Source organism: Lutjanus erythropterus, chromosome 20 (assembly GCF_056507025.1).
Source record: "Lutjanus erythropterus isolate fLutEry1 chromosome 20, fLutEry1.hap2, whole genome shotgun sequence".
Classification (NCBI taxonomy): Eukaryota; Metazoa; Chordata; class Actinopteri; order Lutjaniformes; family Lutjanidae; genus Lutjanus; species Lutjanus erythropterus.
The window spans coordinates 31,389,574-31,411,610 of record NC_139336.1 but is presented as its reverse complement, the minus strand read 5'-3'; the positions used below and the strand labels follow the sequence as shown (position 1 = coordinate 31,411,610).

The window sequence follows — 22,037 nt, the reverse complement described above, 5'->3', positions numbered from 1 at the left end:
AAAGATCTATAAATCCACCGAGCTCCACAGCTCCTCACCTGCGCTCTCGTGCGTCTTTAAAACAATATAAGGTGCGTCAGACGCGCCGCGCGCATGTCCACGAAGGATTCCTCCTTTCAGTCACTTCTTCAAATCAATTCATCACAGTCCTCTACAACAAAACAAGTAGACAAAGCAGTTTCTCTTGTGCGTAAAAGCTCACCAACTGCGTAACGACGCGCACTGGGAAAAAGCTCGCCAGATCAGACTTCTTGGGTAATAAAATACCACTGAAATGCAGTTTTCGCAAAAATATATATTTAAAAAATAAAAAGTCGTGGCACGAAGTTAAAAACACGACATTTCCTCTGAGTCACCAGGTGAATCTGTAGGCAGTGAAACTGGAAAGACAATGCGAGGACACACCACTCAACAGCCTTGTAGGACAGGTTTCACATCTCAACCACTTCTAACAGTACAGACTTTAAAAATCTTACACAGGGTTTTTTTTTTTAAAAATACACAGTATGTGTAAAAAATGTACATGTAGGAAATATACAGAGAAATGCACAAAAAACATAAGATTAAGGGAATAAAAAAGTTGTTTTTACAAATTCATGACAGTCTGTGTTTTGATCACTTCATTATTTTCCTGAGAGACAGTTTTAGTTGTGTGCACACATGTTCATGCTCTGTAGTAACACTGAATTAGAAAACTTTTTTAAATACTGAAATTTCCAACAGAAAACAGTCTGTGCTTCAGTCAAAGTCGAGCCGTCCACGTGTCTGGCTGGTACCATGTCGAGGGCAGGATCTGGGTGGAGTTTCAGCGGCCTGTTGGAAGAAAACATGAAGCTGTTATGTCTCAACACACCCAAACTAAAAGAAGAAACACTCCAACCGTTGATACCACCACACCCCATGAATACAAATGGAAACAGAGAAGAGGTTCAGCATCATGATACTTCTCTACCTTGTATGTGGGGGTAGTTGGGTGGTGATGGTGGTGGTGGTGGGATGTCTGGCACTTGTGAGAGTAAAGGGGATCAGTGGTCGAGCCACAGTTGAGTACAGAGCTGTGGGGTCTGGAGCTGCTGTGCTCTGAATTGGCCACGATGACCTGCCTGGACTCCTCTAACAGCTGCTGCAGAGAACAGCTGGACAGAGGATCATCACCCTGGTGAGAAAAGAGAAGGAAGCTCTGAGGAATAGTTGAAACAATTTGGGAAGCAGGGAGCTGGAGGGAGTATTTGCTTTCTTGCTGTGAGTTAGATGTGAAGATCGATTCCAATCTCATATCTGATTTTTTTTAAATATGAATCTACAGCCTGCAGCTGGTTATCTTAGCTTAGCAAAAAGACTGGACTCAAGGGGAAACAGCTAGTCGCTTTCATTCAAAGGCTAGAAAACAAGAAGAAATATCAATGTACCAGCACTTCTACAGCTCAGTCATTTCTGTCTTACATCCATCAAGTGTGCAGAGAAGACTCCCAGGTCACCGTTGACTGGACCTTGTAGATTTTCATGTAAAAGTCTCCAGTTCTTTACTCTCAGCGATGAAGGCGAGCAGTTTTCCAAACAGCCACATCTTAACTCATCCTGACTGAGACAAAAACAAGGACAACAAATCATTCATATTTTATGTTCTTGGAGATCCTACAAGATTCGGATCTGTATTAAATTTATTATAGGAAACACAAGAGTATGGACTACATTACTGTTTGATATGAGTCTTCTGATCAGTTTTATTTCTTCATAGCCGCTGCCTTGAACTGCCTTGAAAAGAGCTGCCTCTTTAATTATTCAGTGTACTAACTGTTGAGTCAGTGGAAACCCTTATGGACAGATTAACCATCCGTTTGATGGTTATAAGCAGTTATGAAAGGATGTCTTCATCTTAGCTGTGTCTTCAGTAATACTGCTTTCAATCCTGCTGCAGTAATAACTTGTGGGGAACTTGTGCATGTGCGTGTGTTTAAACAACTTTTGTCCCAATCCATGAAGTAGATGTAGAGATATTTCACAGGATTGGCGATTTTCTCCTGATGCTGATCGTCTGTATACAGCCTGAGAAAATTAGTGTTTGTTGTGGAGTTTGTAAGAAAATCTTTGTTACATCGCTGGCTTCAGAGAAAAGTCTGCACTCAACGGGTCCAAATTTCTCTTCTGTTATCAGAAGGTCTGGGGATTCATTCATTTCAAACTCTTATCTTGGCTGTTTTTTATCTGTCCCTATATGTGCACCGACTCCAACACAGTAGCTTCTCTACAGCTACAAAATATGAATAAAAAAAAAAGAAACCATGCAGTACATCATGCATTAACTTTTTTCCCAGCCATGTTGTCCTTGCACACTGTTCACCTGCCAGGTAATCCCTGACTGCTCTTCTCTTTCAGGGTTTCACGAGCACTCTCCAGGTTCAACTGCAAAAGCTGCAGGTCGTTCCGCTGATTCTCACACACCTGCAAAACACACACGAACAGAACACGTGTCCTGATTTATTTATTTACCTTGTTTACTAATTTGTCAGATGGAAACCATCCAACCCTTAAAGTCACAGTGAAAGAGTGTCTTTATGCGGACGAGGGTATCATCAATTGATCAGTTTATCTGATATGGCCAGATTGCTAAAAGTCAGAGTGGTTATTGAATAAAGAAAGATACAGAGCTCTAGAGGACCGTTGGTCTACAACTAAACCTCACTCACCCTCATGGTTTAGATCGGGAGAAAGATGAGAGAGAAGTTAAAGAATTAAACCACATTCTTTGGATATGTTTAACTTTCAAATGTAGTGTTACATGACACCCAAAATCCCGTCTGATTTTGGATAAATTTATGTATATAATTTGAGATGAGAGAAAACAAAAGAACAGATGAACCACAAGATAATTCAACAGTTGTAACACAGGCAAGGGATTACAGCATTTTACTTCCCAGTATCTTTAAAACCCATGTTGTGATTTAATTTTCTTGTCAGTGTTTGTGTGGTTTAAACAAGTAATGGACGTGACAGTGACCAGAGTCAAAGTAAGGAAACTGCAGGAACACTCTGAGGTATGCTGCCAAACCAGAAAGACGCCTCTGACGTTGACAACAGTCTGAGCAGGAGGAATGAGGAAAGGTGTTTCCCTCAGCTCTTATCTATTACATTTATTATTATTAAATTATTATCATAAAATATTATTCGATGTGACTTTCTATTGTATCCATCTGTGAGGCATTATAGACCAGATACTGTACCTGTCGAAGGCAGCGGAGCTCTGACATGGTGCGTTCCTGTTTGGAGCGAGTCAGTTCTAGAAGCTCATCTTTCCAGCTGTCGCCCTCTCCTGGTGAAAAGCATCAAATGCTGCACTTATTTCAGCAGGAAGAGTTTATTATCAGGCTGGTAGATGTCTGAAAAAAAAACAGCTACTGCACAGATCCAAATCAAGAAAGAAGACTGGAGAGATTTGTGAATTTTCTGACATTTTGTAGAGCAAATAAATAATGATTTAATCTGAAAAGTAATAAACTGATCCAATGGTAATGCCTTAATTTAATTTAAATGATATATGTTAAACAGGCCATCGTTAAAATGTGTTGTGTTGAATTACTATACAGTGTATAACCAGCAAAGGGACATGCTGAGACTAAAAATCTCTTTTAAAGGAGAAGAGAAGATAGCAACACTGCGTAGAATATAAGACTTATAATCAATTGAATAAAATTTGTAGTGAATAAACTAAATGAATAGTTCAGAAACACTGACAGCAGACTTGCAGTGGTTTAAGTTACCTGACAGGGCCAGATCTCTGCGGAGCAGCTGCAGCTCCTGTTTGAGACGGATGATCTCCTCCCTCTGAGTGCTGCTCTGTGTCACCTGCTGCTGCAGCTCCTCTACGACCACAGACAATAAAACATGCTTAATGAATCTGTAAATAAGCAGAAAATTGATAACCAACTATTTTGGTAATTGACGATTGTTTTGATGATTTTTCAAGCAAAGATGCTTTTACTCTGCATTTTTAAACCAACTTATTCCATGCCAACACTGCAGAAAAAATCTGCAGGGTGATTTAGTGAGATAGTTTTAAGATGGCTGGTTTTAAGTCTAGTCGTTTTTTAAACAAAACATGTTGCATCCTGTATGTGTGGAAGTGAAGTTTTACTCATGTACCTTTAAGGTGTGTGATCTCATGCTTGGCCTCTCTGTAACGGCGTTTGTTTTCCTCTCCGTCTCTCAGGAGTTTGCTCTCTCCTGAGCGACTCTCCGTCAGCGATGTCTCCAGATCCTGTAGACGCCCCGTGAGCTCGACTATGTGACCAGACGCTTCAGTCACATCTTTGTCCTAAAGGGAAAAAAACAACCACATCAACCACCTACCAGAATATCAGAACAATATACACAGATCCAACTTAACTTGATGCTAATCTTGATCAGTATTTTTGGAAAATACGAAGAAATAAAACTCTACAAGTGTAACTTGAGTTTTAGCATAGAACTCAGTTCTTCCTCCCTGACCTGCAGAGAGCCGACTTGAGTGGACAGAGCCATGACTGTAGAGTTGAGACTCTGGTTCTTCTCCTGGACAATAAAAAAAGACAGAAAATGATAAGTTAACTATCACCAAGAAAATAACCCAATAAATTTGATAAAGGTGAGTTTGATTTAGCAACAAAAACAGCTCTATCCACACTGAGGTGACTTCTTTTTAATAGAGAATATGAAGTAAAAGTACCTCAAAGTCTTCACATTTTTGGCTGATGTGCTGCTGTTTCTTTTCAAGCTCACAGAGCTGCTGTCGAGCAACGCTGAGCTCCTTTTGGACCTCCTGCTCCCTGGTTTCCACCACCCACACACGTTTAGTCAGGACTCTGATCACCTCGTTACGCTTCTGCAACTCATCTGCACAAACAACAGAAAAATCAACAAATCAACAAATACTGGACTACAGGATCAGTGTGTAGCTGATATATGGACAGACTGGAGCTCAAACATTGACAGAAAATGAATTGGCAGCTATTTTAATAATCAATTTTTGCTGATTTTCTTTGTTGAATATAATAGTAAATGGAGTATGTTTGGTTTTTAGTGAGATAAACCCAGGTTCTGTGAAATTGTCCCTATAAAAAAGCTGTTTAAATAAGTTTCTAGATAAGTTTCTGTGTTCTCACCATCCAAACGTGCACACCTCTGCTCCAAAGTGAGCACCCTCTGACGGTCTTGTTCCCAGGCGTGAAGCTGCTTGTGATGGGAGGCAGCCATGCTGTTCAGCTCTCTGTCCCGGTCCTTCAGCTCAGCCATCAGCAGCTGCAGCTCCCTCCTCTGCCTCTGGATGGTGGAGCCGCTCAGATCTTTCACAGGAAACTTTTACAAAACATACAGAGAGACACGTGTCACCATAACAAAGCCTACTTTTAGTATTAGAAATAGAGCCGAAACTATTAGTTAACTGACTAAATAGTTCATAGAATTGTATCAACAAAAATTATGAATAAGTGATTAATTGTTAAGTTTTAAATTTTTGGTTGGGTTTCCTTTGTTCTTTATGACAGTAAGTTCAGGAAATTACAATTTTCTCTATTTTCTGACATGTTATGGATCGACTGATTACTCCCAGAAAAAATACAAACGGTTTAATTGATAATGGAAATGGCTGCAGACCAATATTATTTTAAAAAGTTGTGAAAAATGCTGATCATAATTTCCCAAGACCAAAGTTTACATAATTAAATTGCTTGTTTATTTCAACTAACAATCCAAAACAATGCACAAACTAAATTATTAACAATGAACCCAATGCTGTCTGCTTGGCCAGGTCAGTGATCCAGATGTGATCTCACCTCAGTTTCCTGCGAGCTGGAGGGACAGATGTTGTCTCCTAGGATGGGAGGTGAACTTTTGGCCCACTGGTTAGCTCTGTTGTCCATCTTGAAGCTGGTTAGGACTGTAGATTGGTCAGCATCCAGTGAAGCATCAGCATTTTTCTGAAATGTGACATGTTTATTTACAACATGCAGACATCAGACAACATGAATGCACTGCTTTGGGCATTTCTAGGTGGATTTAATAGAAAAGCCACTGACCTTTTTAACTGGAGGGCTGTGCCAGAGTTCAGCTGAGGTGTCTGAAACAAAGTCAAAGTGGATGTTGGATGTTTACAAATTGCTCTTATGCACTTATACACAGGATTTTAATAAGATTGCTGTTGGTAAAGACAATGAGGACTTTACCATTTGACCAGAGGAAACAGGCTGAGGCTCTTCCACTTGAGGAGGACAGTCCTTTCCCTTCGTCCATCACATCTTAACAGTTACCCACTAATATTACACTCAGTTCTTTCGTGTTTTTTCTCCAGCACTATCCTGTGTTATGTTACCTTCATTGTTGTTGTATTGAGCTTGTTGTGGGCATGTTTTGAGGGTCATTCCAGTTAGCTAGCTTATTTTAGGAAGGCTAACGTTAACTTTACCGTCTCTAAAACTTACACTAAAGTTAATGAGCAGTCCGGAAAAGAGACTAAACAACTTAAATGTGAGTATAATTCAAAAACAGGCTCCAAAACATCAAAGTTTGGATAAATGTCTATAGAAAACTTTAATTGCTAGCTCGTTAGCTTCTAGGACAGTTTAACTTTTGAATGGATAAACAGGGATCCGACAATGACGTCACGTCAACGGAAACCCCGCAGTTCTTTTCAAAATATTTTTACTGAATTCCAAAACTTAAAATATATAAATCAGAGTGCAATGAGTGTCACTACAACTACTTCTATAGATACAAGAAGTTCATTTCGGAGCACTAAAAATTGGCCAATTAATTTCTTACGTCCCGTATAGCCGAAACACTCGGCACAGGAAGGAGGTGAGAGGAAGAGATTTTCAACATAAAAGTCAGGTTAACGAAGAGCAATAATGTAGATCGACTTTTTAGTGTTAATTGTCACGAATCTTGAAAAGTAAAATGTAAATATAACCTCAGTCATACAAGCTATCTTTTACAACTCAATTGAAACCTAGCTGTATTCATATTAAACCGAACCATATGGATAGTTGAATATAAATTTAAATGTCAAATTATATTTTATTAGATGAGAGTACAGTATGGTATATTGTAATTCCAAATAATATTCTTAATATTTAATACTAATATTGGACAAATATGTTTATACGTTAAATTAGTTGGGAGTTGTTTTAAATACACAATATATTATTTTAAATGAAAAGCAAATATAATATAATTTATAATATAATTTAATCTGATGACTGAGCCGTGTCATCATGAGAGTTTTTCAGAGTGCAGCGTGCACCGTCACAGATGCCGACCAATCAGAAAGCTGCTAGCTTGTCTGCTCTTGTCCAGCTGCTCGGAGAGTCAACAAAATAGAAACACAGCACAGAAGAACGGGTTAAAAACGCTTAATTTTTGGATATATTCTTATTTTTCAGGTAGGTGGTGATTTTATATCAGTGTCATACAACAATTGTTTAAACTGACAGACAGCGAGCTCTGCTATGTTATTGATTAACGGTTATCTTTCGTTTACTAGCTAAAGTAAGGACATCTCCTGAAGTGAATTGTTAGCTGTCTCCTGTTAGCATTAGCTTCAGTTTTGTCTTGGAGGTCAGAGCAGGTGGACATGGTAAGTTTGAAGTGAGCTTGTTAACAGAAAAACGAAGTTTAAATCTGTTTATTTAAAAGACAGAGACTTTGGGTGAGTGTAGATGATGGGTTTCGTTCTTTTTGAGGTTGAAACGCAGCTCACGTTATTTCGCGAGTGTGCTTTCCCTGTCGGTTTCAGTTTATAGTAACTAAGTTCTGACTGTCACATGTCACATTTGGACACAATCTGTTGACCTGCAGGAATTTGGTTGGGGACAAAATTAGTATCGCCAGTTTGGTTTCACGTTCAGGAGGACCAAGTGTGTCTCATGAGATGAGGGTAAACCTACGGGGACTAAAGCTTGTTGTCGAGTTATAAATGTCCAGTGGTGGAAGTCTCCTATACCAATTGTCCAGACAAGCATAGCATTAAGTATAGTATAGTATATAGTAGGGTATTCTAGGGCTGCGACTAACAATTAGTTTCATTATTGATTAATCTGTTGATCAGTTACTTGATTAATTGATTAGTTGCATAGTCAATAAAATGTAAGAAAATGGTGAAAAATGTTGATCAGTGATCCCCAAAATCCAAGATGATGTTCTCAAATGTCTTGCTTTGTCCACAACTCAAAGATTCACTTTACTGCCATTTGACAAATTTTGACTTTTTTTCTTCTTCAAAAAAGACTCAAAACAATTAATTGATTACCAAAATAGTTGGCACTTAATTTGATAGTCAATAAATAATCAATTAATTGTTGCAGCTCTAATTAGATTGCTGCATCCGTACCTCTTTTAGTTCAGTACTTTTGTTTCTAGCTTGAAAACTCAGAAGCAATTTCAAGATGTCACTTTAGGCTCTGAGAAATCATGATTAGTGTTTTAATCATGAAAATAATCAGCAGATGAATTGATGATGAAAATAAATGTATGCATCAGTCAGTCTGTAAATGCTCATTTCACAGGTCTTTGCTGCAGTCTGATGGCTTCATGATAAAATCCAGGAGAGCAGAACCTGTTCAGAACCATGGCCCTCGCTGAGGAGCAGCCTGAGAAGTAAGAACACATCTATCAGGATTTTACCATGATTACTGGATTTAATCAGCCATTCCCAAACTTAAGAATGCTACAGCCCGATTTGAAATCTGAAAATCTTCTGCATCCCAGCCAAACTTTTAATCACAAATCTGATCAACACAAATCGTACCGATGACGGGATATAGGACATGATGTTCTGATGTTCATGTGACAGGTCACCAAGAACGGGGGAACACCTGTTAAACTAGGTCAGATGAATAAAGAATAACACTTGCTGTAATGTGGTACATTCAAACATGTGAAATTGAAACTAAAAAACATTTTATAAATTAATTTTTCATGACTGCTCAAGGCCCACCTGTACGGCCTTCATGGCCCATTAGTGGGCCACCGCCCACACATTGGGAATCACTGGTTTAGAGATACACACATCAGTTGAATATTTTCTTGTTTGTCATACATTAAAGATTTTATTAAAAATTCAAAGAAGAAAAGAGGAATGTACAAGAAATAGACAAATGTCAGATGTTGAATGTTCATTAAATTGTGAGAAATTTACTTAATTGATCAATGGTAGAATTAACAATCAATTAAACTAGTCATTTAAATTAAACAACAATAAATAAATGGCACATTGAAGAATATTCTCAAATGTCTCTCCCTTTTTTGCCCATGTACCTGTATCTATCCATGGCTAGATACCGCAGGGAGTAAATGTGAATCATGCGAATTATGTGTTCAGTAATCAGAGATCTTGTGTTCAAACACTTATGTCTTGTCCAGACACTGTTGGGTGTGTTTTGCCACTGAGAGGGACGACCGCAGCGCAGAGTGGGTGAGCCCCTGCAGGTGTAAAGGCTGCACTAAATGGATCCACCAGGCGTGTCTGCAGCGGTGGCTGGACGAGAAGCAGAAGGGAAACGTCGGAGGCGCAGTCAGCTGTCCACAATGTGGCACTGAATACCACATCAGCTTCCCCAAGATGGGTGGGTGAAACTTAACAACCCATGAAAAGACCACATCCAACAACATCTTAGTCCATCTCTCTATAGAGTGCTGCAGGGATGACATATTTCTGTAGTCCAACACAAAAAGTAGCATCTCTCTGGATTCCTCAACAAAAAGCCAGTGGGATTTATTCATTGGATTTTAGGTTATTGCAGAAAATAAAATGTTTACAGGCAGGAACAGTCAGCCAGTGCAACAGTCTGGCTTGTTTGTATGTATTAATAGTTCTTGGACAACAATGGAGCTCTGTGACACAGAGGAAGAAGATATGTCAGGGTGTGATACACACACACACACACACACACACACACACACACACACACACACACACAGTACTTGTTAGTTGATGCCTTCACTGTTTGTTTCAGTCTGAACATGAAGAAAAATGTAGAATATGACCAGACTTGTACTTTAAGTTTCTGTGTTGTGTCCTTTCCTCAGGCCCGTTGGTGTATTTCCTCCAGCAGGTAGACAGAGCCCTGTCACGGGCCAGTCCCTTCGCTGCAGTCGGGGTGGTGGTTGGGACCGTTTACTGGTCGGCTGTCACATATGGAGCTGTGACAGTCATGCAGGTACAGAGAGATAACTGTATTACACACAGAGGGAGTATAAAAGAGAGAGTGTAACAGAGTGTGGGACCTTCAGCTCTTCATATGTTCATGTGCAGGTTGTGGGACATAAGAAGGGTCTGTACGTGATGGAGCGAGCTGATCCTCTGTTCCTGCTCATGGGGCTGCCCACCATCCCTGTGGTGCTGGTCCTGGGAAAGATGATCCGCTGGGAGGATTATATAGTGAGGCTGTGGCAGAGATACTCCTACAAGAAGAAGCTCCCGCCAGGTAGAAACACACACACATACACACATCAGAGGGGTGTGAGATTAATGTGTTAGCGAATTATGTTGAGTCTAAAGTCAGAGTTTTCAATGTCACAAAGGTGGCTGTCTTTTAATCTGGTTGGATTACCATGGTGACTTATACTTAACACATAAACTGGTCCTCAGCTGGTTATGTTGAGAGAACAACTGACAAAAGACACTGGAGCTTAGAAAAAAACAAACCTCTTGAACCATACGTTAGTGATGTCACAGAACAAAGTCGTGATTGAAAACAAAACCGTGAATGGTTGATATGATCACATGACCCTGCTGTGCATTTGACCTCAGGTACCAGTCATTACCTGCCCCGTGTCCCTGTGGACGGACCCGGTGCAGGAGACCACCTCTCCGTGTCCAGGACTCTGTGTGGAGCTCTCATCTTTCCCTCCATCGCCAGTCTGGTGGGACGACTGCTGTTTAGACGGATGCCCTCTAATCTTCAGCGCACGATACTGGTGAATAATATAAGTTATATTTGTAGTTGAACCATGTGTAACACGCTGCCACCGTGACCTGTCAATGGATGAATGGATGATAGCTGGAGAGCATTTCTACCTGGACACACCTGGTGTCATTACCATTTCATTAGTCATCACTTGTTTTTTAAATGTTTGCTGGCTGACTCAATCCTGTCCTCTCTCCTCCACAGGGCGGCATCGCCTTTGTGTTGATCAAGGGAGTGCTGAAGGTGTATTTCAAACAGCAGCAGTACATCATTCAGGCCAACCGACACATACTCAACTATCCAGAGAGAAGTGGGGACGGACAGACTGAAGGTGGAGACGAGGACACAGAGGACAGTGGGAATGAATAGTTTTTATTTTAGCTTGGATTGAGGCCAGAAAAGGAGAACTGTAGAGCCAGAGATGATGGTATAGGTGAGTGATTGTGTAGATGAGGAGTGTTTGGGTAAGATGGTCTGTTTGATCTGCCTGCATCGGATTTATCAGCAACCAGAACACTATAACTGTAACTCCGAGAAGCTTCATCCACCTGCATTAAACATCACATCTTTTAAATGTCAGATTACCTAATTCTCACCCTGAGGACTAACACTGTAGTAGATACTGGTGGCCACATCTGTCCCTCTCCACCCCTTTAATTCTTGTCTCAAATAAAAAGATAATTGAAGATGTTTCAAATTTAAAATTTCACCCGAACTGGGAAATCAGACGTCAGTTCAGGTGTTTCCCCATTTCTCACTGTCTTTACATGCACTGAAGTAGCCGGAGTACAGCGAACTTTCTGTTTTGATTCCTCAGCAGGGCTCAACAATTAGATGAAATGCCATGACAGGCAAATAAATCTGGAACTATTTTGATAATTGATTAATGGTTAAAGCAAGTATTCATGCAAAAATGTCAGAAAATGCTGTTTCAGCCTCCCATATATGGATATTTCCCTCTTTTCTCTGTTTATTATCACAGTAAACTAAATATTTTTGGGACATTTAAAGACATCACCTTGGACTTTGTGAAACTTTGATAGACATTTTTCACTGTTATTTCACATTTTATAGACGCTGCAGCCCTAGAAACTTAAGTTTTTGTTGGTATTTGATCATTGCTAATAAATACAGGGGCAAGTAAAAAATGACTTTGGGCAAGTATGTTTCTGACCCACCTACTAAAACAGGCAAGTGACTTACTGCCAATTTTGATGTTAAATCTGCCACCGTTATCTCTGTAGACTGTAAATATGTGTAGTGCCAGAATGAAAAGCTTAACAGGCAAAGCAACTGTAACTGGGTCAGTCAGTTGGCTTGTCAGTCAGTTAGCGTGATCATGTGCAGGACAAAGATTTCAGGCAGGGAAAATAACTGTGACATGTTAATGAAAAGAAGGATAAAGACGTGTTTGGGCTGTATGGAGAAACACCTCCACCTGATTACTGATCTGCTGCATGTACCCAGATTTACAGGTGACTACAGTGCAGGTAGATTCATTTTCTCATTACCTGCATGACCTGAGTTCTCTGAGTAACCTGCTGTTTTGGAGTCTGATACGAACGGTCAGACACAGACTGATGTTGTGTTCATTATTTCACATCTTTCTCACTTATTGAGCCTTAACTCAGTGGATAATATTGTCTTCCTTTCATGTGCCTTATTTGAAGCACTTTCTCAGAACAGAACAAACATCAGGCCTACGACACACTGATATTTCCCACTCATCCCTCATCAGTAATCTTTCCTGGATAGCCTTCCTCCACAGCCAGATTATTTCATCAAGATTATTCTGACAGTTTTCTTACTAACTACTTCTTCAAGATATTTTAGTTCTTGGTTGGGACTGACTTTCAGCAGAGTTTTTCCCAGTTTGATAAAAGGGCGGTGCTGCTTCATGCACACACAATCAGTTGATCTACTGCACTATGAACTTAACTTAAAGGGGTAGTTGAGGTTTTTTGAGGTGTGGTTGTATGAGGCACTTATCCATACCCTACCAGCACAGCTCCCTGAGTGTCTTATAACTGAACCAATTCCAGACATCCGCATCCAAATAAGTCTGAAAGAATGCAGCAATATCTTATATCTTAAATCGCACATATACTAATAAATTATTAAGCTTTTCTAAACATGTATGAGTTATGCACAGAAGCTTAAACAAGACCTCTGCATAGAAGTAATCGATTTGTTTGAGCTACAGCACCAAGTTACAATCTTCTGGCCATTATTTGGCAACATAATTGTACACATAGTCAGATTGTAACATACATGTTAAATTGCTGTTTCCACTCAAATGTCAACTATGGTCTGAAAAGTCTAGTGACAAATATGTCAAATTAAGTTTGAAAATATCTGGAATTTTGAAACGGAAACTGTAGGAACCCTGTAGACATAAAAAATCAGTTAGTTTAAGTGTATGCTATATTTACAATATTTTCACTGCATTTTCTTGTCTTCACGCAGCCTTTTCTGAGGGGAAACTGTTGTTTATATAAGCCAAATATCGCTCTCTCCTAAGCCACCAAACTCCATATACAAAAATGAGAATTTTATCTCTCAGAACACAGCAGTCGCTGATCTACTGCTGCCTCGATCTGTTAGTTTGTTTGTGTTATTATGTGACTTAAATGCTTTAAAAGATTGATTCAGACTCACAAGAATCACACAAACAAACAGATTGAGGCAGCTGTAGACCAGGATTCTTGTGTTCTGAGAGGTAAAATCACTGATTTTATCTATGGAGTTTGGTTGGCTTGGAGAGTGCACTATTTGGCTTATATAACAGTGGTTTCCTGTTGGAAAAATCGAACAGCAAGGCAAAGTGGTGAAAATATTCCAAATATAACATACATTTAAACTGATATTGATTTCTTTAGGTGTCTAAAATATATTTGTAGTACATTGCTTAGCTTCCTATACCAGTACTCCTGCTGCTTCTCCAAACTGGGGGCAAGTTGACCTCCCATCTACTGTAGGTAAAACACTGACTGTGGATCAGTACCTCATACAACCACACTTCAAATATGAGCTACTCTACAAGTAGCTTTTAATGCACACATGTCAGCTGGTCTTTTGTTCTTCCTGACATTCTGCAATGTGATATCTTGTGGGGTTTTTTTTTTTTATATTTTGACCTGCTGAATAACAGGTGCTTTCAGACTGAAATGTTGGTTATGGTTATTGTTGGATGATTGTTTGCACTTGTTGCACTTCCTCTTGAGTTAGTAGTTTGGAATATGAAAATAAAAGTTTGAGAGTTATTGGTTTGGAGCTTTTCATGCAACAAAATATGTCATGCTGAATTTATGGTCTGATTGTAGGAGTTAAAAACAAAAACAAAAACAAAAACAAAAAAAATAGATCCTGGTCATCAAAGTATTTGTTTTCTTTGCCAAATGAACACACTCTGGGACTTTAATTGCACATTTTCCTTGCAGTCATGTGTTTGTTAAAAGGAGCTCTTATTTTATGTCTGGGTGAATAATTTGTTTAATAAAGCTCTTTGTAAAACAAGTATGTCATTTCTTTTATTACTCTACAGCTACAATTAGTTAAAGTAAAAACTGTCCACTTATTTTAAAAAGGTACAATGTACGTGGTTAGTATTTTGTTTATTTTGTTATGTGCAAATGAAGTTTCATTTTACATCATTTTACATAATTTCATTTTATCTCATAATTATGTAATTTTATCTAATGTTGTTTTTTATCTCACAAGTATGACTTTTTGTCTCAGAATTTTGACTGTTAAGCTCATAATTTTGACCTTTTATCTTATAATTATACACCACTGAAATATTTAGAAAAATATAAAAAAATAAAATAAAAAGCTACCTGGTGATGCTTTGTTGGGACTAGAGGTCCCGCCCAATCTGTTTTCTGATTGGCTGTCGCGTTTCGTTCTCAACCGCTAATTGGCTGATTCTGCTTCCCTGTGCGTTTGAGTGAAGAAGAGAGAGGAAAGAGATTTTTGTCACCACAGAAAGAATGTCTTTTAATGGATAAAACTCACCGCAGACGACAGCTGAGTTGATTTAATTCTGCCATGAGAAGAGTCACGCTGTTTGTTAACGGAACCTCCACTAATGGGAAGGTGAGCTGTGAGAGATAAAACAGGGAAGTAACGTTAGTTAGCTGTTCGGTGTGTTGGTTAGTTTAGCTTCCCTCCTGTTAGCTGCTGTTACAAGCTAATGTCAGACATTTTTAATATTCGGCTCTGTGCGGTGAGCTGCTGTGTGTTTGACTGTGATATCATACAGGTGAGGTGTTGTGTGTGACTGTGTTATCACACAGGTGGTGGCCGTGTACGGCTCTCTGGAGGATTTACTGTCTGTGGCCAGCTCCAAACTGGGGATAAGAGCCTCTAGTGTTTATAACGGGAACGGCGGCCTCATAGACGACATAACGTTAATCAGGTGAGACTGAAACCAGGTACAAGCATCATACACGACAGTACACAGGTGGAGGAGGTACTCAGGTCCTTTACTGCACTGAAAGGACTAATACCACACCAGAAGAATACTCAGATACAACTGCATTAAAAATAATAGCAACAATAATAAAAAGCTTGACACAGGATGCCAGACTAAATACAATATAATTCATTGTATATATGACAGTATAAATAAATACAATTACAACAATGAAAGCAATGAAATGCCAGCGATAACCTGCATCTCACGAGTGATACCAATTTGATAACTGATAATAATAACTTTATCTATAAAGCACTTGCTAAAATCAGAGTTTACAAAGTGCTTTGACAGGCAAAGTAAACCCAGGGAATCAACAGAAGCCAAACAGATGTTTATTGTCACAGAAGTACAGTCATACTCAGTATGAAGACGGCAAAATGAAGATAACGTAAAACAAGACAAAAAGACTATAAAAAGCAGGATGCAGGATATCACAATAAATACAATATACATCAATGTAAAGTGTAATGTATGTGTAAAGTAACTAAAGCTGTCAGATAAATGTAGTGAAGTAAAAGGTACAGTACTTCCCTTTGAAATGTAGTGGAGTAGAACATAGTACGAAAAGAAAGTACTCAAGTACAGGTACCTCAAACTGTACTTTAACACAGTACTTGAGACACCTTCCACCACCGGGTGTCATATATAAATATTCAGCATGTTTTGATGTTATTGTAAAGACTGTGTGTATCTGTGTCTGCAGAGACGATGATGTGCTCTACATATCAGAAGGAGATTCATTTGAAGGTAAGTTTGTGGCAGTATTTATGTATTTATGTATTTGCTGAGTTGTGTACCTACATAATCCCAAATCGTTTCTGAGGTGATGGTGCGTTTCGTTTGTTCACCTGTTGCTGTGACTTTCAGGGAAACACAGGATGAATCAGAGAGTGAGGGAGGAAGTCAGCGAAAGTGACTAAATGTAACATGAATAAAACTTTATTTCAACCTTGTCCATCAACATGATTTCTGTCTGAGTAACGTCAGATAGATTTTCATCAGCTGTGGTGGTTCATGTTTTATTCACTACGGCTACAGGGACAAAAAAAAGAAGCTATTAGAGGTGTATGAGCCATTTATCATTTATTTATTTGTCTTTAGGCCATTTGCAGTTAGTGGGAATGATCATTTTTGCATCACAGTTTTCATTTTCACCCAAAAACAAAAACAAAATCATTATGATGTGACATTTGTTGGGGTCTGAACCAAACAAACATCTGGAGAACAAGATTTGTAGATTTCTGCAGCGCTATAGTACTTTATTATAATGCCCTTTGTCACACATTGCAGCTTCTTCAATTGCAATTATGATGAAAATTTGATTAATTGTGCAGCCCTGTTTGTCATCATGTTTATTTTGGTGTAATACACTTTGTGTACACTGGGAGGCAGTCACCTATAGTAGAACTGCATTCAGGTAATCGGGGTTCTCCCTGGATTTTTTTGTTTTTGAGACAAAGATGGCATGATTTGCCTCACGATTATCTTGATCTTGCAAAAGTTGAGAATGTGTCACTCCCTCATGGTCTTCACACTCAGGTGCTGCACCTGTGCACAATGTGTGCAAGCTTGCTATAAACACATCAAGGCTGTCGCTGATAAAAGACACATTAGTTTTGGCATAAAAATTGGCTTCATTTTTGTTAGAATTTGCAACAAAGGCAGCGGCCAAAAGTAGAGAGACAGCCAGCCTTTAAGTTAGATAGGCAGGGAAAATGCTGGTAGTGCAGTCAGGTGTGCTGCATGCCAGGTGAGGCATATAGTTTTTTGACTATGGCCATGATAGAAGATAACATAACAGTGGCTCAGATTTGTTTGAGCTACTGAACTGTGTGATTGGTGGTGTTCTAGTGTAAGATATAAATGAAGGAGCAAAAAGCAAAGGTAAATGACTGTGGAAATTGTAATTGGTCTGAACTTTGAGCTGTGTGACCGTTACCTGCAGTAACTTAACCTGTGTGTAGATCCTCAAGAAGACTTCTGTGGCCCTGAAAGGGGTCAGACTCACACTGACTGGTTGACGCTCAACGTTGGTGGACGCTGCTTCACCACCACGAGGTAAATATGGCCGTCGTACATTCATACCTTTCTAGTTAATATCATCAGGGACATGCAGCACTGAGCCATCAAGGCCTCAGAGGCTGCAGTTTGTTGTTGTTTTCCTCTTAATCAAACCTGTGTGTGTTTGTGTGTGTTTGTACAGGAGCACACTGGTCAGTAAGGAGCCTGAGAGCATGCTGGCTCACATGTTCAGAGAAAAAGGTGAAAGAAATCACTGAATAAACTCAAAGAGAAGTAACTTATCTCTGTATCTGACTTCATGATGTTACATTAATTATTTCTGCTGTTTGATTCAGATGTGTGGGGGAACAAGCAGGACTCTCAGGGGGCGTACCTGATAGATCGCAGTCCAGACTACTTTGAACCCATTCTGAACTATCTGAGACACGGACAGCTCATCATCAATGAAGGGATCAACCCTCTGGGTACAACACACACACACACACACTTATAAACATGAGTGCAACAAGCCTTAGGTCACAGCGTTTTCTAATCTTCAGTCTTTCCTCTGCAGGAGTTCTGGAAGAGGCTCGATTCTTTGGCATCGAACAGCTCGCTGAACAGTTGGAGACCCTCATAAAGGTCAGTGAGTGTGTTTACAGCACATTATTCTTTAGACTGAAGTGTGTTTTCTGTGCCAGATGTTTGACCTCCACACGTGTGTCCCTGTTTCAGTCGTCTCAACCTCCTGATGACCACTCGCCTCTGACCCGCAAGGAGTTCATCAGATACCTGTTGGCCACGACGACCAAGTCAGAGCTGCGTTGTCAGGTAGAGACACACATACAGTCACAAACATCCACAAAACATTTACATGATAAATCAGAGGGCTGTACTACAATGGCAGTTCAACATATCCAGGTGTTTTTTGCATGAGCTGGCTCAACAAAACCTAAAACCACAGTTGGAGACAGCAGGTATCACGACAAAGGTTATCATTTTCTTTGTTAACCAGGCTTACCTCCTCAGGCTCTGTGCTTCCTCACATAAAAAGGGGCGTTGGGGCGCCCTGGTAGCTCAATTGGTAGAGTGTGTATCCCGTCTAAATAAAGCCATGAAAAGCCTAATAATATCTATTTAAAAAAGGAGTTTGGTGCGTCATTTGACTCTTTTCCTGCACAAAATAGACTGAGTGTGGTGCCTACAACCATCAAGACAAACAGGTCAAAATTGAGAGCTGTGGAGAATATAAGAAATATATTGCATCAAAAATCAACAATGTTGCTGCAAAGACGGCAAGAAGTGTGAAACCAGGGTTTCCCCAGTGTTATCCACTATAAACACTGCGGGAAACCCTGGAAACACATTTCTACTTTTATAGAAATTGAGACAAGATACTTTTTTTTGTTTGTGGTCTGTCAGGGTCTGAACTTCAACGGTGCAGATCTGTCTCGTCTGGATCTGCGCTACATCAACTTTAAGATGGCCAACCTGCGAGGAACTAATCTGACCCATGCTAACCTGAGTGGCGCAAACCTGGAGAGAGCAGACCTGTCCATGGCCTGTCTGGATGTGAGAGCTGGTTTCTTATAATATCAACAAAGACAATTATCTTGGTAGTTTTATGGGGGAAATCTGGTATTTTTAAACAGGAGCTCTGATTTCTTTTTATATATTTTGGGATCAAAATGAGGGTAGGGTAAAAGGTAAAATATTTTGATGCTGATCCAGTTGATTGCCTCAGCCAACAGCTGAAAATCAGGTTGCAATGGCTGCAAGGTGATTGTTACTTCAAATTAATGCTGAATATTCACTGAGTGAGTAAATGTCTGTTTGTGAGTCATAAGAAATCATTTATAATATTTTAGGAGGAGAAGATATTCAGAATGGTTAAACTGAGCAATATATTAATGGAGTTTGGCAGGCAGTCACCAGTTCCAAAACTTGTACCCATTAGTCATTTAGACCCAAAAACAAGTCAGGGCCCAGATTTAAAAATACCAGAATTACCCTTTAACTTGCATCTTGAATCTCTAAATTAGTCACATGTTGTGTGTGTGTGTGTGTGTGTGTGTGTGTGTGTGTGTGTGTGTGTGTGTGTGTGTGTGTGTTTCCAGGGAGCCAACCTGCAGGGTGTGAAGATGCTCTGCACCAATGCTGAAGGGGCGTCACTGAGAGGCTGCAACTTTGAAGATCCTGCTGGAATCAAAGCAAACCTTGAGGGTGAAGCAGCCAAACACACACACACACACACACACACACACACACACACACACACACACACACACACACACACGCTCTTCAGACACACCTGAGCAGGGGAAGGTTGTGTTGAACTCGTATATGTGTGTATGTGTTTGTGTATCTGCAGGAGCAAACCTGAAGGGTGTGGACATGGAGGGAAGTCAGATGACTGGGATCAACCTGCGGGTCGCCACACTGAAAAACGCTAAACTGAAGAACTGCAATCTGAGAGGAGCCACGCTGGCAGGGACCGACCTGGAGGTGACAACACACACACACACACACACGCACACACACAAACTTTGCATCCATAACTAATCTAAACCTGCATGTTTGAATCCGTGATGCATTCAGGTGTTGTTTGTTTTTTCCAGAACTGCGACCTGTCAGGATGCGACCTTCAGGAGGCGAACCTGAGAGGCTCCAACGTGAAGGGGGCCATCTTTGAAGAGATGCTGACTCCTCTGCACATGTCTCAGAGTGTGCGGTAAAAAACACCACCGTCTTCCATACAGTGCTTTAAATCACAACATACACTCCCAGTGGAGACGAATCACTCTCAGTAGTGGTGACACGTGTTTCGTGATTCAAACAAGTACGAACAAGTAAGTTATAACTTTCACAAATGCATCTTCCTGCCTGCCCACAAAATACCACCCAAGTTAAAATATAGACCTACAGACCTCCACCAAAGTCAACAGTCCATCCTTCTATGATCTGCATCTATTTTGACCAAACCAGAGCTGGTGATTGTTGGGATGGTGAAAAGACGGACCAAGACAGTTTGGTGTTTTTCTGTCTTGTCTGAGTGATGCGAGTTTGACAGTGAGTTAACAGGGTGGCTTATTTTGTTAAAAGGGAGAAACTTGGATTCAGGTCTACGGTTGCATTTTTCTGTTTAACAACAAAAATAGATGTAAGAATATTTCCTTTCTTTACACTTTGTGAGTTTATTTTGTTTAATGGTTATAATAAATGTAAAAGTCCTCAGGTCCTATAAAACATGTATTCCTTGAAGTCTTAGAGAAATCAAGAAAAACAGACAGAGAGAATAAACCAAGGGCTGGTCCCAAATACATCACCTTTATACTCTCTGGGGCTCCTCCTAATGTGAAGCTAAAATTTTAGCAGTTTCCTATTTCACAAATCCAGGAATTCAACACCATTGTTAAGATATTTCATTTTTTTGTTCTACCGTCATTTCTGTCACCCAGTGCTGCACCTTTTTACTAAGTTCCATGAAACTGGGCCAGTCATTTTTCTGTAATCCAAACAGACAAACTGAACCGAAAGCTTGACCTCCTTGGCCGAGGTAATAATAACAAGTCTGTAAATGTTGAATCTGATAAAAAGTAACGCCCTATTTTCTCCCAGCTCCCGAATGCAGCATGCATAAATATAACCCAGTTGACAGTTAAGACATTTGTGTGCACAGGATGCAAATGTTATTAGATTAATTCACACGATCCGTTAAAAAATTACAGGTAGAATGCAGAGCAGAAGATGCATTTGTTAACATCCTAATTTTCTCACAAATTGTCACAGATACGTTTGTGAATCTTATTTATTTGTGGATCATGAAGCACACATTTGTCACCAGTACTGACACCAGTTTCTCTCCCTCTGATGACCAATGAATGCCAAACTTTGTCTTTTGCTCTGAACCAAACGCCATCAAGTGTTGATGTGTCAAACAGCTTTTTTTCTACACATTTCTTTGTGTTGTCACAGACAGAAGCAGCTTCGTAACGTCATTTATTTTAACACGTCTGCTGTACAGAAACGACACAAAAATGTTTTTGTAGGTTTACCAGGAGGTTGGCGAGGGGCTTTTGAATGTAGTTTCATGCGTTAAACTCAAGTTTCTGATATCTGTAAGCCTAAGAAAATTCTTTTAGCAGTTGTAAAGTTTCAAATACATTTTAAAGCTACAACAAGGCATTTCACATTTTGTTGATTAAAGCTTTGATTAAATCTAATAAATATAATGTAGACTGGTGGAAACTGTTGCATAGCAGAGATCTTATTGTTTGAACGTCTGCAACACTGAACTTCTTCAACTTTCAGCTAAAATATTCAGTCATTGAAAGGAAAAAATACATAAATGTAGAAACTTAAATGTGGTGAAATGATGGTGATATTTGGATACAAATAAATCACAGTTTTAGCATAGTTTTGTTTGCAGTTGTTTAAAATGTTTTTTTTTTTTTACAGCTCATATAAATTTAAAAAGAAAAACTAAGTGTTTGAATGATTGTTTCTTCAAAGAATTAAACACTCACTGGTGCATTTGTCAAATTTACTTAATTTCCTTCTGCATCATTTTATTGACCTCCAGCTGCCAGTGAAGGAAACTGTTTTTTTGTTATTTGGAGAAA

At 39.5% G+C, this 22,037-nt stretch overlaps 3 protein-coding genes across 4 annotated transcripts; 2 read left to right on the top strand and 1 right to left on the bottom strand.

The window, feature by feature from the left end:
* Positions 1–600: 600 nt before the first annotated feature.
* On the bottom strand, positions 601–6,645 carry ccdc62 (coiled-coil domain containing 62). 2 transcript variants are annotated; one of them, XM_084745764.1, is made up of 13 exons: positions 6,198–6,643; positions 6,051–6,091; positions 5,808–5,951; positions 5,139–5,331; positions 4,703–4,869; positions 4,449–4,548; positions 4,141–4,314; positions 3,759–3,860; positions 3,222–3,310; positions 2,342–2,442; positions 1,444–1,582; positions 953–1,156; positions 601–813 (listed from the first exon to the last, which is right to left on the bottom strand). In XM_084745764.1, exons 1-13 carry the CDS (start codon positions 6,262–6,264, stop codon positions 739–741), a joined length of 1,596 nt encoding a protein of 531 aa, XP_084601890.1. In that variant the 5' UTR covers positions 6,265–6,643; the 3' UTR covers positions 601–738. The 2 variants fall into 2 exon arrangements, 1 of the variants encoding a protein (XP_084601890.1); XR_014772618.1 differs by lacking the exon at positions 601–813 and having other exon boundaries at positions 1,143–1,156; positions 1,444–1,578; positions 6,198–6,645.
* Positions 6,646–7,276: 631 nt separating this feature from the next.
* On the top strand, positions 7,277–11,511 carry marchf5l (membrane-associated ring finger (C3HC4) 5, like). Its single transcript, XM_084746409.1, has 7 exons — positions 7,277–7,412; positions 8,535–8,625; positions 9,391–9,593; positions 10,057–10,187; positions 10,283–10,454; positions 10,781–10,947; positions 11,142–11,511. Exons 2-7 carry the CDS (start codon positions 8,597–8,599, stop codon positions 11,304–11,306), a joined length of 867 nt encoding a protein of 288 aa, XP_084602535.1. The 5' UTR covers positions 7,277–7,412; positions 8,535–8,596; the 3' UTR covers positions 11,307–11,511.
* A 3,348-nt stretch (positions 11,512–14,859) lies between these two features.
* Positions 14,860–20,355, top strand: LOC146308717 (BTB/POZ domain-containing protein KCTD9-like). Its single transcript, XM_084746411.1, has 12 exons — positions 14,860–15,032; positions 15,233–15,354; positions 16,118–16,161; positions 17,379–17,472; positions 17,618–17,676; positions 17,772–17,900; positions 17,990–18,057; positions 18,151–18,246; positions 18,838–18,987; positions 19,533–19,638; positions 19,787–19,920; positions 20,034–20,355. Exons 1-12 carry the CDS (start codon positions 14,985–14,987, stop codon positions 20,148–20,150), a joined length of 1,167 nt encoding a protein of 388 aa, XP_084602537.1. The 5' UTR covers positions 14,860–14,984; the 3' UTR covers positions 20,151–20,355.
* The last annotated feature ends 1,682 nt before the right edge of the window (positions 20,356–22,037 follow it).